Source organism: Apodemus sylvaticus, chromosome 17 (genome assembly GCF_947179515.1).
Source record: "Apodemus sylvaticus chromosome 17, mApoSyl1.1, whole genome shotgun sequence".
NCBI classification, from domain to species: domain Eukaryota; kingdom Metazoa; phylum Chordata; class Mammalia; order Rodentia; family Muridae; genus Apodemus; species Apodemus sylvaticus.
In genome coordinates, this window is record NC_067488.1 from 5,148,469 (window position 1) to 5,163,570 (window position 15,102).

Here is a 15,102-nt window from a genome sequence, read left to right on the forward strand (position 1 = left end):
TGCCTATCCTCAAACTCTCTCTATAGACCAGGCTGGCCTCGACTCAGAAATCCTCCAGCTGTGCTTCCCAAGTGCTGAGATTAAAGGTGTGTACGCCACACCCGGCTCAGAAATTAACCTTAGTCAAGTACTGGAACTGAGAAAGCTACTTGGGAGGCCTTGAGTGTCTCCAGTCCTTGTCCCACACTGCCTGCTGCAAGACCTTGGGCAAACCTGTATGAACATGGTGTCTGAATCTGGCTTCAAGGGTGTTTTTTTTTTTTTTTTTTTTTTGGAGGGGGGAGAGGATTGTTTGAAAACTCGGTAAATTAACTTATGTAAGGTGGTTAGAATACTGTGGTGGTTTGAATAAAGATGGCCCCATGTGTATCTGATGCACAGTTACCAGGAAGTAGGACTCTTTGATAGGATTAGAAGAATTAGGGGTGTGGCTTGTTGGAGGAAGTGTGTGTGTGTGGGAGGGGGGAGAGGGACTTTGTGTTTTCTGAAGCTCCTGCCTGAGCAGTTTCCTCTCTGTTTCGGTCTCTGCCTATGGGTCAGGGTGTGGCTCCCGGTTGCTCCCCCCACCACGATGATGACGGACTGAGTCACCTCTGGAACTGTAAGCAATCCCCCAGTTAGATGTTTTCTTATGTAAGAATTATTGTATTGAGAATATTATAATTTATAATACGATAATTATTTTGTATGAATTCTTTTGTAAGAATGGTCATGCTGCCTTTTCCTAGCACTAGAACTGTGACTAAGACCCTGCTCATCCTGGGAGGCACTCCACAAGGTGTGTAGAACCATTACCAAAAACTGTTCTAAGGATGGGAAGGTAAATCGATGTAGAAGTTCCCTCAGGCTGTTCTGAGTAGATTAGATTTTGGTTTACACACACACAGCTCTCAAGTCATCATCCTAATGAATTATCTCCATTTAAAACATCCTCTTCTCATCCCTTTCTGCATTTCCCATGGTGACTACATCTTTCTTCTCTGGTGTTTTGCTACACCTCCCCTTTAGCTCCGTGGTTTTCTCCTTTAACCCTTTCAGCCTTGAACTAAAGCTTGTTTCCGGCATTAGGAGCGCGCGCGCGTGGTGGTGGAGCAGACGCTCTAACCAATGGGTCTGTGGGGTTTTGCGTCTGTCAGTCTTTCATCGCTGTGATAAAATGCCAGAGGAATCGCTCGAAGCAGCAAAGGTTCACTGTGAAAGCGGCTCCCAGGGTTTTCAGCTCAGCTTGGCTCCATGGCTGTGAGCCTCTGGCAAGCTGGAGATCCACCCTGGCAGGGCGCACGCAGTGAAACATGGAACACAGCTCGCCTCTTCGTGGCTGGGAAGGAGAGGAGGTGGGAGGGAGGGAGCCGAGGACGAGAGAAAACCTTTCAGCCCGGTTTTCTTGCCTCCCCCCCCCCCCCCCCCCCAGTGACGCTGCCTCAGGTCAGGGTCACTCCCCAATTATAAAAGCAGCAAACTGCCACTTTTGCCGCCTGGTACTGTTTGTAAACGAATCCTGGTGCGGTGTGGGAGGGGACTCCATACCGGTGTGAATAGTCGGTGTCCAGGGTGCAGGGACTTCGTGAGAGACAGTGAAACACCCCAAGCGTCAGGAGGCAGGGCTTTGGATCAGGGTGCGAGCGAGGGTGGAGAGAGGTGGGCAGCCCCGGCAGATAGCAGCTGGAATGAGTGGGGTTTTGGGATTTGTTTTTTCAGGGTTTCTCTGTATAGCCCTGGCCCTGGCTGTCCTGGAACTCACTCTGTAGACCAGGCTGGCCTCGAACTCAGAAATCCACCTGCCTCTGCCTCCCAGAGTGCTGGCATTGCAGTGCGCCACTACCGCCCTGCGAGTAGGGTTTTCTAATGAGGTGGATCTAGGAAAGCAAGGATTCTCAGTCTAAGAGCAGGCCAGAACTGCGGTCAACAGAGATAAGGAGTAGGGGCTGGAACCTGAAGGGTGTGGCATTGGAGGAAGATAAGAATTTTGGCTTTCCCACCTTGGTCTTTTCTAGTCTCTGCACCCAGTTAGAAGCCACAGCTCTCTGATTCCTCTCTGTTAGGAGCATCACAGGTGTTTCAGTCTAACGCATCACAGAGGAGGAAACAGAGGTGTAGACGGGCATTAGGGCTGGGCTCCGGATCTGAATCCACCACCTTCTCCAGCACCATTCTTTTGAAAACAGAGCAGGGGAGACATGCACTTGCAGGGCAGTGCACTTAGGAGCAGGGTGGGAATCGGTGCTTCTGGAGGGAAGCCAAAGGCAAAGCTACTGACACCACAAGACTTGGGAATCTGAGGTTGATCAAGGAACGTGGGGAGGACCTCAGGGAGGACCACTCATGGACGCTGCTGGATGGTTCTGTTTAGTGGAATGCCACTTTGGTGGGCCCTCTTTATGTTGTTGGCAATCTTTGTGTAATGAAAATTTAAAGGTAGATCATGTAATAATGCTACACATGCTTCTGGAGCTCAGAGAGAGAGAGAGAGAGAGAGAGAGAGAGAGGGAGAGAGAGAGAGAGAGGGAGAGAGAGAGAGGGGGAGGGAGGGAGGAAGCAAACCTTGAAGGCATGGCGTGGAAGACTGTTTAATTCTCCATATTTAGCAAGTAGAAGGCACAAATTTTGAGAAGTGCCGGGGACTGGATAATGATAGTGAAAATAAGTATCAGCTGAGGGGTCTGGTGATCCTCGGAGATCATCTCACCAGATTTCCACCCATCTGAAGAGGAGGAAGGTTCTGGAGAGCTGAATGCCAATGCTGTGAAGCGCGGAGATGGTAGCTGCCCTGGTGGATGCGATGACTTGACTTTTGTTGTTTTTGTTTGTTTTTTGGTTTTTCGAGACTGGGTTTCTCTGTGGAGCCCTGGCTGTCCTGGAACTGTAGACCAGGCTGGCCTCAAACTCAGAAATCTGCCTGCCTCTGCCTCCCAAGTGCTGGGATTAAGGGTGTGCGCCACCACCGCCCAGCTGCGGTGACTGACTTAATGCAGAGGACTCCCGGATCGCGCTGCTTCCTAGCTCCACGACAGACTTTGTTCATGAAGCTCTCCTTCCTTCTCCTTTCTTTTCTCCTTTCCTTTCCTTTCTTTTCTTTCTTCTTCTTCTTTTTTTTTTTTTTTTTTAGCATAGAATAGAGTTTATTCAGGGGGCTAACAGGGTAGTGGAGGCAGAGAGAGGCTGAGAGAGGGGGAGAGTAGAGAAGTGGAGGCCGCCATGACCGAGTGGAGTGAGGGGGGAGGGTAAGGGGGAAAGAAAGAGGAGAGAGAGAGAGAGAGAGAGAGAGAGAGAGAGATGAGCCCGGAGCTCTGCTTATCCCTCCAGGGCAGAGGGAGGGCTGTCCCTGAGCGCAGAGTCTCTGGTAGCTGGTTGAGTTCTCCTCACCCCTGCGGCCAGTGACTCACTCCCTGCCTTCCTGCCTGCCCTATGTACAGAGAAAATAGAAAAGGTGACAGGACTGACCTGAGCTCTGCGTCCCCAAAGAGGGACCCAGGGATCAAGTTCCCATTTGCTTAGAGTTCTGTGTGCAAGGCCACCCAGATTCTTGGATTGAGAAGATTCTTACTTGACAGGAGTCAGGCAGGCAGTAGCAGCACAGACTTTCAATCCCAGCAGTGGGAGGCAGAGGCAGGTAGCTCTCTGAGTTGAAGGGGTTGAGGCCAGCTTGGTCTATGGAGTGAGTTCCAGGGCTACACAGAGAATCCCTGTCTCAAAAAACTAGAAAAAAGAGAAAAAGGTGACTTTCCTGGTGACTAGTGAGTTCGCCTTCAGAAGGCATCTCTAGCTGATAAGTTCTGCTTTGCACACTTCCATTTCTGTGTCGTCTGCAGAGCTCTGAAGGGGGAAAACTGGCATTGCACAGCGGAATGGGAGAGCACAATAGGCCCTTGCTTTCCCTCTATTTGTCATGTAAGGATTCACCAAGAGTTTCCTACTAGGGGAGACACTAGGTAAATTCCTAAAGTCACTATGCCAGAAGTGTGCCAGGAAGAGGTGTGGTCAGGAGGAAGGAGTTGGGGACTAAGGAAGAGTCGAGAAAAACCTCTGCAGTGAGTCAGGCCACCGTTGCCTGCTGAATGTTAGGAATGGGCACAGCCAGAGCCACGCTTCGAATTTCAGACGTTAGAATTTTAATGTCTAAATCTCGGCACCTCTGCGCTTTGAGACTCTTTCCTGCTTTGCTGAGTGTTTCGGGAAAGCGTGCGCCATGCTCAGCTCTCCATGAGTGACTGGACTTCCTGTTTCCTGTTTGGCTTTCTCAGTGAAACATAGGTGAGGGCAGCCCCACTAACCACTGTGCGGGGAGAGGCTGTCACCATCACAGCCTGGGACCCGGCTCTCTACCAGGTCTCACTTCTGCCTTCAGATGTCCAGCCTGGACTCCTAACTTACTCTGTTGTCATAGTAATTTTCCGCAGAGTGGAAATGCCATGCTCCTTGTAGGAAGGCAGTTGGGTTTTTTTTTTTTTTCTTCCTATCACATTTTCCAAAACCAGGCGGTGGTGGCGCACGCCTGTAATTCCAGCACTTGGGAGGCAGAGGCAGGCGGATTTCTGAGTTGGAGGCCAGCCTGGTCTATGGAGTGAGTTCCAGGACAGCCAGGGCTACACAGAGAAACCCTGTCTCAAAACCAAAAAACAAACAAACAAAAAAACAAAACAAAAAACAGACTTTCCAAAACATAGGTCTTTTATAAAAATGTTCATTCTGAATGATGAAATGTACTAGTTTCAAATCTGTTTTCCCCTCTCCTCCTTTCCTCAGGGACCAGCACGTGGTCCCTGTCTTTTAGCTCTGACTTGCCTTCTCACACTGGTGGCCGCCGCAGTGGCTCCATATCCTGCTAGGCACTGGAGGTCACAGCATCAGGTCACAGCATCAGGCCTCCCCCTCCATGGTCAAGAGCAGTATCGCCCCGGTGTGCTCAACAAATGCTTGTGGACTAGCGCTGGATGAACGAATCTTGTTGCGTTTTGCTTTTTTAGGTGGTTTCTCTGTGTGATGGAGCACTTTCTGTCCTGGATTCTGTTTGTAGACCAGGCAGGCCTTGAACTCACAGAAGAGCTATGTCAGTAGGCTTTGCCCCATTCCGAAGAAACTCAATGAGACACACTTTAAGCTATGTTACTTGCCACAGAGCTGGCACTGCCACCTGGTTGTCATGTGACCGTGTGTCTTGTGATGGTGTGTTAACTGAGCTGTTACTTAAATACAGAGATTTCTTCTGCTTCTGTTCCCTTTCAGTGGGTAAGAATAAAGGGGTAAGAAATAAACTTCAGAGTTTCTCCAGACTCAGTTCCTTGACACTTTGTATCCTGATGTCTATGGGGAGCTGTAAAGACTGTGGTCTTTGGGAATATGAGTCACTGTTGTCACACTGACCTTAAGACATTGCTGTTTTACACAAGGTTGACCTGGTTAGAATTGCTTCATACCCTGTCCCTTAGGGAAAGTCTCCATGTATGCCAATAGTCTCTTCATTGGACTTCCTATCACGACACTTCCAATTTATCTCAGTATAGTAGAATCCTACAGTGACATGGGATTCATCCGTAGAGTCTGTCCCATCACTACACGCCCATAGCTGTATTATACAGTCTGTATGTAACGGGTTCTGTTTGCCAAGTACCTTATGTTGCTATTCTAACTAAGAGATTTATATTGGTCTATAAGTTGCTGGGAATTCCAAGCAAGATTAAATTTAATAAAACAGTTTGAATCATTAACCTATTACCTATATGTAATTGATGTTTTAAATTAGGATTTAGTTAACGGAAAATTATTCCCTCACAGGGTTTTATTCTAGTGCTCATTCATGAAGAAAAATTAAATTACTCAGAATGATCAGATGCAGAGTTTGGAGGAGACCAACACATACTAAGTAGATATACTGTGCTAGCTGGTTTTGTGTGTCACTTGACACAAGCTGGAGTTATCAGAAGGAGGAGCTTCAGCTAAAGAAATGCCCCCATGAGATCCAGATGTAAGGCATTTTCTTAAGTAGTCATCCATGGAGGAAGGCTCTGTCTTTTGTGGGTGGTTCCATCCCTGGGCAGGTGGTCCTGGGTTCTATAAGGGAGCAGGTAAGCAACACTCTCCACGGTCTCTGCATCAGCTCCTGCCTCTAGGTTCCTGCCTTGAGTTTCTGTCCTGACTTCCTTTATGAACAACAGTGTGGAAGTGTAAGCTGAGTGAACCCTTTCCTGCCTAACCTGCTTTATGGTCATGGTGTTTCACTGCAGCAATAGAAACCCTAAGACATATGCTACCCTTGGAAAATGTATGTGTGTGTGTGTGTGTGTGTGTGTGTGTGTGTGTGTGTGTACCACGTGAGTGGAGCATTTGGAGAGCTACTGGTGCACTAGAACTGTAGTTACAGACAGCTGTGAGCTACCTGATGTGAGGGCTGGACCTGGAGCCTGGTCCTCCTGGTTCAGTTAGCACTCTTTTTTTTTTTTTAATGTCTATCATTTTTTACTTATTTTAAAATTATGTAATTATAGAAGGGGTCTCAGGCTAATACACATACTTCATGAACATTGTAGTTGTGACCTCTTAGACATCAATAAGCTAAAAGCCAAAGTATATACTTAGCTATATTTTCTCTTGTTTTTAAAGAACTGCACACATTTTGGTGTTCTAGATAAGAAACTGGATCAGATGAATACGATTTATCGATAAGCAGCTTGAGGCAGATTTGTAGTTAGTGGCAATGTTATGTTATCTTTCTTTTTTCTTAACCACTGAGCTATTGCTTCAAGTCCAGGCTACCTCTTAAAAGCTCTTACTACTCTGCATACACAGTGAAGGTGTACGTTCAGGATTTAGAAGTGCAGTGAGGTCATTCCAGCTTCAGCGTGCCTTAGTCTGGGCAAACACATTTCAGGGTAACCACGTGACGTGTATAGTATCATTGGGAAAACATGCAACGTTCCCGGACGAGGAGCCTTACATGTCTCTTGTTTTCTTTACAGTAATAAGAGACTAGTGGCCTTAGTGCCCATGCCCAGTGACCCTCCCTTCAACACCCGAAGAGCCTACACGAGCGAGGATGAGGCCTGGAAGTCGTATCTGGAGAACCCCCTGACTGCGGCCACCAAGGCAATGATGAGCATCAACGGAGACGAGGACAGTGCGGCTGCCCTGGGCCTTCTCTACGACTACTACAAGGTGGGTTCCTTGGGCCAGCCCCTCCCCCCCAGTACTACAAGGTGGGTCCCTCGGGCCAGCCCCTCCCCCCCAGTACTACAAGGTGGGTCCCTTGGGCCAGCCCCTCCCCCCAGTACTACAAGGTGGGTCCCTTGGGCCAGCCCCTCCCCCCCAGTACTACAAGGTGGGTCCCTCGAGCTAGCCCCTCCCCCCACCCCCAGTACTACAAGGTGGGTCCCTTGGGCCAGCCCCTCCCCCCCAGTACTACAAGGTGGGTCCCTCGGGCCAGCCCCTCCCCCCCAGTACTACAAGGTGGGTCCCTCGAGCTAGCCTCTCCCCCCACCCCCAGTACTACAAGGTGGGTCCCTTGGGCCAGCCCCTCCCCCCAGTACTACAAGGTGGGTCCCTCGGGCCAGCCCTTCCTCCCCGCCCCCAGGCCTCATGGCACCATATTGCAAGATAGAAAGAACAATCTTTGTTTTAGGTCAGTGGCCTTAGGTGGTTGATTTTGGTCCCCCCTTTGAAACCCAACTTCATGTCCACAAAGAAGTTGTAATTTGGAGTTTATTCTCTCTCTCACTCTCTGTCTCTGTCTGTGTGTCTGTCTGTCTCTCTCTCTCTCTCTCTCATGTCTGTCTGTCTGTCTGTCTTACCTCCTTTCTGTCATTTTACTTCGTTGTTAGGAGCTCGCTTTATGTGGCACTGCCATGATCGGTTCAGCTGTCAACTTTTACTTGTCTCCGGGTTTTTCAGTTTAATGAGAACCACCCTCGTGCCTCTGTCTCTGCTTTCTCGGGCTTGTCACAGCCAGTGTGTTGGTGAGAGGCTTTCAGAAAATCTGGTCCTGACTGCTTCCCTTTGTTTTTATTTTGAAAAAAGTCCTTAAAAGTCCATATAATGTGAGAAGAAATACTGGTCACACAGTAGTTTTCTTTTTCTTTTTCCTTTTTTTGGGGTGGTGGTGGTGGTGGTGGTGGTGTTTCTGAGACAGGGTTTCTCTGTGTAGCCCTGGCTGTCCTGGAACTAACTCACTCTGTAGACCAGGCTTGGCCTCCAACTCAGAAATCCGCCTGCCTCTGCCTCCTAGAGTGCTGGGATTACAGGCGTGCGCCACCACTGCCCGGCACACAGTAGTTTTCAAAGTAAGTGTATCTCAGGGAATAATCAAGAAACCATAGTGAATTTTAAGTGCAAAGAATTATGACCTGCCCTCTGGGGACTGTTGAAGTGTAGAAAGTCAGCAGGTGGTATTTAGCAGTTCAGGAGCTGCTGTGACTGCAGAACCTCTAGCTAGTGCTGGGAGCTGGGATAGAGCTATTCCATTGGGGGTTGGGGGGGAAATGTGACCTTGGGTCTGTTTCCTGCTTCCTCACCTAAGACAGAGCAAGGTGTGAGGGGCAGGTCTCAGGGACTTAGGGTAGGACCCTCCAGGGCATTTTAACTGGGTACATTATCACTTCAGATAAATACAGTATTCTTTGTTAGAAAGTGCTAGATTATTCCTTAGTAATCTAGTACCTTAGCTAGTACCTTAGCTGGCCTACGTTGTTTTCCCCCCCCTCAGCTGGAGAGGATGTGATGTCAAATACTGACAGGTGGGCACACCTTTAATCTCAGCCCTTAGAGCAAAGGCAGATGGATCTCTGAGTTCAAGGCCAGCCTGGTTTACCAAGAGAATTCCAGACAGCCTGGGGCTACACAGAGAAATCCTGCATTGAGGGGAAAATAAAAAAAAAAAGAAAGAAAAGAAAATCACAAGAATAGCTTTGAAATCTTAAAGGACAACTTGTTGAAGTTTGTAGAGAATTGTAGAGACAGAAGACTCATTAAATCAGAATGCTTCATTCCTGGCCTCGCCCATTCCTGGACCAACCAATCAGAATGTTTCATTCCCAGCCTCTTCCTAGCCCCACCAATCAGAATGCTTCATTCCTCACCCATTCCTGGCCCTACCAATCAGAATGCTTCATTCCTGGCCTCGTCGGTTCCCGGCACCACCAGGCCTCTTGATTTCAGTCTGTAGCTCAGAGAGAAATGGAAAAACTTTTTTGTTTGTTTGTTTTTGTTTTTGTATTTTTTTTAACGACAGAAAAGTGGTTGAAATTTGACAGTTTTAGCAATTTAAAAAAATCTATTGATACGTCATTTAAATGTTCCTTTTTTTTTTTTTTTTTTTTTTTTTGATTCTTTGAATTTGGTTTTTACGAGACAAGGTTTCTCTGTGTAACCCTGGCTGTCCTGGAACTCACTCTGGAGACCAGGCTGGCCTCGAACTCAGAAATCCACCTGCCTCTGCCTCCCAGAGTGCTGGGATTACAGGCGTGCGCCACCACCACCCGGCAAATGTTCCTGTTTTAAATATTCAGGTAATGACATTTTTTTCTGACTTTTATGATCAATATGACAATAGTTTTAAAAGACTTTAAAGGAATATATTGATATATTTAGAAGAAATACATTGTTCTTATTCATGTTTTTCTTTAGTAAATTTACTTTGCGTGTAAATTTAGTAAATTTTACGTGTGTGTGTGTGTGTAGGGGGCGTGTCTTATGTTTGTGCTGTTTTGCTGGCCCTTGGACCTCTGGCTACGTATCCCGTCTCTACCCCAGATTCAGAGTAAGAATGCTGAATTACAGATGTGCGCCACTGGATCCAGCGTTTGATGTGGGCTCTGAGACCTTACTGAGGTTATCAGGCTAGTGCCGCTCCTTTACCGCTTCCCCATCCCCCACCCGTGCCCCACCCCCCTAATTGTTCTTTAAAATAGACTTTGTTGTTGCTGTGAAATGGTGATAGTTTTTTCTCTCTCTTTTTTTTTTTTTACTTTCTTTTTCTTTTTTCTTTTTTCTTTTTCTTTTTTCTTTTTTTTTTTTTTTTTTTTGGTTTTTCGAGACAGGGTTTCTCTGTGTAGCCCTGGCTGTCCTGGAACTCACTCTGTAGACCAGGCTGGCCTCGAACTCAGAAATCCACCTGCCTCTGCCTCCCAAGTGCTGGGATTACATGGGCAGTTGAATTTGATACTGGCCATGTTATCTCCTCTATACATTTGCAGACATTGTGATTCAACCTCAAATATGTCTGTAATATTTGGAGATGCAAGGCAGAGAGTTAACACAAAACTACCATTAGATTAAATCTACCTTCTTCTTGTTAAATACCTGTCTCCTAAATCATGTGGTTCCTGACATTGCATGCAAGATTTGCTATCCTTTTGTTTGAAACATTTTAGTGCCTAAGAAGAGAACTCTTCTTTTTTTGTTTTTGTTTTTGTTTTGTTTTGAGGCAGGGTCCTTCTACATAGCTCTGGCTGATCTGGAACTTGCTATGTAGTCCAGGCTGGCTTCAAAAATTCAGAGGTCCTACTGCCTCTGCCTCCCAATTCTTGGGGTTAAAAGTGTTTGCCGGTGGCGCACGCCTGTAATCCCAGCACTCTGGGAGGCAGAGGCAGGTGGATTTCTGAGTTTGAGGCCAGCCTGGTCTGCAGAGTGAGCTCCAGGACAGTCAGGGCTATGCAGAGAAACCTTGTCTCGGAAAAACCAATTCTAAAAAAAAAAAAAGTGTTTGCCACCAAGCCTGGTTAGAACTAGTCTTAAGTCCTTTGAACAGTAGGTTCGAGTGATCACACTGAGGCTTCTTTCTGGTGCCTGACTGCTCATATCTCTCTGTCCTGTGAGGACAGATGTCTTGTTGATGAAATAGGACCATTCTCTTTTTTTAAAACTGGAAGTTAAATTATTCTGACATTCGCTGTCTAATTATCATAGTAAATATGGGAACGGTTCTTTTTGTCCACCAGGACCCCCCCCCCCCCCAGGGGCTCTTTCAGGGAGTCATTTGCGAGACATAGACAAACAGGTGCTGGCAGAGCTGTAGACTTCTGGATGCAGCACCCACAGTTCGGTGTAGGCTTGTGCACGGGTGCCCAGACGCTGGCTTTCTAGCCTTAACTCTGCCGTTTCCCCCAGCTAAAGCATCTCAGTGTATATATGTATGTGGCTCCGTAGAAACCATAGGAATTCCTTGTGGAATTTAGTAGAAGGAAGTTTGCCACAATGTGTGTTTACCTCAAAACTGTAAGAGTATTGGTTCAGAAGAGACTCTTCAAGGTTAGTCAGAAGCAAACAAGTTCAAAAGCAAATGCAAATGCAAAAAAATCTACATACTCAGCCAAATCCAATCTACTTCTCTATGCCTCAGGAAGTAGTGGAGTCTCCTCGTTCTTGCGAGGACTTTTCAATATAATGTGCCAGGCAGCCTGCTGGCATCACGCTGAGGAAGCAAGGCTGGAGGCGAGCTTCCTGAGGTGGTTAGGGAATGTTCCTATTATGCTCAGTGTCCCAGGAGCTGACACAGGCCCCGCCCAGGGTCTTCTCCAACCCCTCATCAGTCTGGGGTCCAACTCCAGACAGGAGCTTTTTCCATGTTCCCAGGGGGTCGCTCTCTTTCAAGCCTGTCTTCACCCCATATTCTTGGCTCTTCCCCTCACCCATTTCTAAGTCTGGAAGCACACAGCAGAGTCTTCTAGGTCAGCAGAGTCATGGCGATTATGAACCTAAGCTGGTCACCGCTTTTCTCTGGTTCCTCCTAGCCATTTTCTGACAATAACCTACTTCAAAAAGAAAGTCCCCATTCGTTTCTTTGTGTTGTCATCTCTGTCTGTACATGGTCAGTCATTCTGTCTGGTTTCCAGGTTCCTCGAGACAAGAGACTTCTGTCTGTGAGCAAAGCAAGTGACAGCCAAGAAGACCAGGATAAAAGGTACGATGCGAGGAGTCTGTTGGCCTCCTAGGAAAACTCTTTTTCTATGGGTTTTGAAAAGCAGAAGCCAGGCCCAATGGCATATGCCTTTGATGCCAGCACTTGGGAAGCAGAGGCAGGTACATCTCTGTGGGTTTCAGGCCAACCTGATCTACGTGTTGAATTCCAAGCAGCCAGGGCTACCTACATACAGAGACCTTGTCTCAAGAAACTCCACCCACAGCATGACCTGAAGAGTGGCTTACTGGGTTAGTCCCCTTTGGTCATGACTTGGGTTTGATTCCCAGTGCCCACACAGTGGTTCACAACCTTCCTAAGTCTAGTTTCAAGGGATCTGTCACCCTATTTAGATCTCCAAGGGGACTGGACGTACAAGCGTAGATGCAGTCAGGCAAAAACATTCATACGCATAGCCCCACTTCTTCTGTCTTAGAAGCCTGGACCAAAACTTGTTCTCTCTTGCTAGGAAAAGATAATGACATATTTTTGCCTGTACATCCAGAGGGACTTCAGCAAGTTCCCTCGGATGAAGAGGTGAAGAGACAGTTAACTCAGGAGCTAGAGGTGATTGCTGGGAAGGCCTGCTGCTGAACGCAGCCCTCCGCCCAGCCCCACACTCTTCCCTGCAGGCTGGCCCTTAAGGGAATGATTGTTCTGAGTCTGGGTTGAGACTGGGGCGCTGCTAGCACCATCATGATTTTAGGAGATCATATACCATCTGCCCGACAAGATGGGCTGGCGGCAAGAAGGTGCAGATGAACTGAGGCTGAAAGCGGGGAGAGAGGTGGTGACAGCTGTTTTCTGGTGAAGCCTGTTGTGACCTAGGTTGTTGGTCCGTCCTGTCTCAGCAGGCTCTCGTGTGGAGGAAAAAGAGAGGAGCAGCAGGGACGGAAATGCTTTGCTTGGTTATCACCCCACAAGTCCTTGCTCTTGTAGGGTTTCCCGCTGGAGATGTACACTTTGTTCTAATTACCCACTTGGGGGAATTTTAGTTTTGAAATTGTAGTATCAAGTCCTAAAGTTGACACTATTCTAGAAGTGTAGTTCACCATACAGTATGATTCCTGAATCTATGAATTTCTTTTTTTTTTTTTTTAAAGATTTATTTATTTTATTTATGAGTATAATATAGTTGTCCTCAGACACACCAGAAGAGGACAGCGGATCCTATTACAGATGGTTGTGAGCTACCATGTGGTTGCTGGGAATTGAACTCAGGACCTCTGGAAGAGTAGTCAGTGCTCCTAACCGCTGAGCCATCTCTCCAGCCCTGTGAATGTTTTATACTAACAATTCAACTAGATGTGTACAGCTCTGAGGTTTGCTTTTTTTATTTGATAATAAGAACCCTGAAGGATTTTTGACTTGTATGTTTTGGTTAGACTTCATGTTTTTGTATTAAGCAGAGAATGAATAAATCTGGCCTGAAATAGCCTAAAGAGAAGTTTGAATATTTTGGCAAAGCTACTAATACTGTCTGTAAGGAGCCCCGGGTGGCTAGTGTGTGATTGCTGTGTTTAGCAGTCTGTGTGGAAGAACCCATTTACAGCCAGCCTGCAGGAGGTTATCCACAGATATTGATGGTCTTGGATGAAATGAGTTAAGGAAGTCCTTAGTTACAAGTAAAGAGAGGAAGGAATGTCCAAGGTTTTACTGTGTTGATCTTGTTGGGATCCACTGAGGTGGTCCTGTTTCCATATTGATCTTGTTGGGATCCACTGAGGCAGTCCTGTTTCCGTGTTGATCTTGTTGGGATCCACTGAGGTAGTCCTGTTTCCGTGATCTTGTTGGGATCCACTGAGGCGGTCCTGTTTCCATGTTAATCTTGTTGGGATCCACTGAGGCGGTCCTGTTTCCATGTTGATCTTGTTGGGATCCACTGAGGCGGTCCTGTTTCCGTTTGATCTTGTTGGGATCCGCTGAGGCGGTCCTGTTTCCGTGTTGATCTTGTTGGGATCCACTGAGGCGGTCCTGTTTCTGTGTTGATCTTGTTGGGATCCACTGAGGCGGTCCTGTTTCTGTGTTGATCTTGTTGGGATCCACTGAGGCGGTCCTGTTTGTTTTTTAACACTGATTTTCACACTGGATTCCTGTTTTGAGGCGGCATCTATTAACAGTCCATGAAGTGTGCAGAACAGTGGGCTTTATGAAGGCGGATGCAAATGGCTGTCTGAGCGTTGGCATCACTTGGCTCGTTGGCTCGTTGGATTCACACAAAGCATAATGTCTAATCCCCACTGTGTCTTCCGTGTGAGCCACTCCGTTCTGTGACCGGAAGAACAGCTTATTGCTTAAAGTCACGGTACTTGTAGACTGTAGATTTCATTCCTTGAGGAGCTGACTTCCAGAGTCTTCGCTGCAGATGTGCAAGCCTCAGGTGGCCAGCACCGTTATGTATTCTTTCTGAAGCTTCACTGTGAAGTTCTAGCTGGAAAATCAAACCGAAACCACCAACTCTCTTGCTTGGTAGTAAGCACAGAGACTATTGGATTTCTTTCTTTATCCAATGAAACTGGGAGAGCTTGATTCTTGAGAAAACTAGTTTTATTCAAATATTTGTTTCTTGGAAGGAAATGTGCCAATTGACCCCAAACAGCACATGCTGCACAAAGGGGAGAACAGGAAAAAGGGGAACAATTGAAAGCGCTTGCTCTGCTCTGCTGAGAACCATGCACAAATGCTCCTCCTCCCACGCCCACAACTGAGTGTAAGATCATTCTATAAAACATGTGCGCACGAGCACACACACACACACACACACACACACACACTCTCATACTCACAGTAACCTCGCGCAATTCTTTTTTACTACCTGATCTCTACTGAAATTCTTTAATATAAATGGAAGTATTTCATTATATCCTGCCAAAACTTACTTTCTAAACCGTTTTCTTTCTCTGTACCACAGAAGTGGTTAATGAGCTCATTAACCACTTAAATAGTTCCTTAAACCCTAAAATAATTAAGTGCTGAAATATCTATAAACTGTTATTTCTCAGTTGATGAAAATAGTTTAATTTCTTCTATCCCTCCCACTATTTTCAAATTACCATGCCATATCTTCCCATGCCATATCTTCCCATGCCATATCTTCCCATGCCATATCTTCCCTCTCTCTAGTTGAGACAAGGTCTTACTCCATAGCCCAGGTTAGCCTGGAATTCAGCAAGTAGCCCAGGCTGGCCTCAAACTTGAGTAGTCCTCCCATAACCTCC

The 15,102-nt window shown here is 46.9% G+C and overlaps 1 protein-coding gene across 1 annotated transcript in view; it reads left to right on the plus strand.

The window, feature by feature from the left end:
• The first annotated feature begins 525 nt into the window (after positions 1–525).
• The window catches only part of Grhl2 (grainyhead like transcription factor 2), a 102,292-nt gene continuing 87,715 nt past the window's right edge, over positions 526–15,102 (plus strand). Inside the window, exons 1-3 of the mRNA XM_052161447.1 lie at positions 526–601; positions 6,954–7,149; positions 11,820–11,887. Coding sequence (XP_052017407.1) covers positions 6,982–7,149; positions 11,820–11,887 — 236 coding nt within the window. The 5' untranslated portion in view covers positions 526–601; positions 6,954–6,981. The remainder of the gene's footprint in view (positions 602–6,953; positions 7,150–11,819; positions 11,888–15,102) is intronic.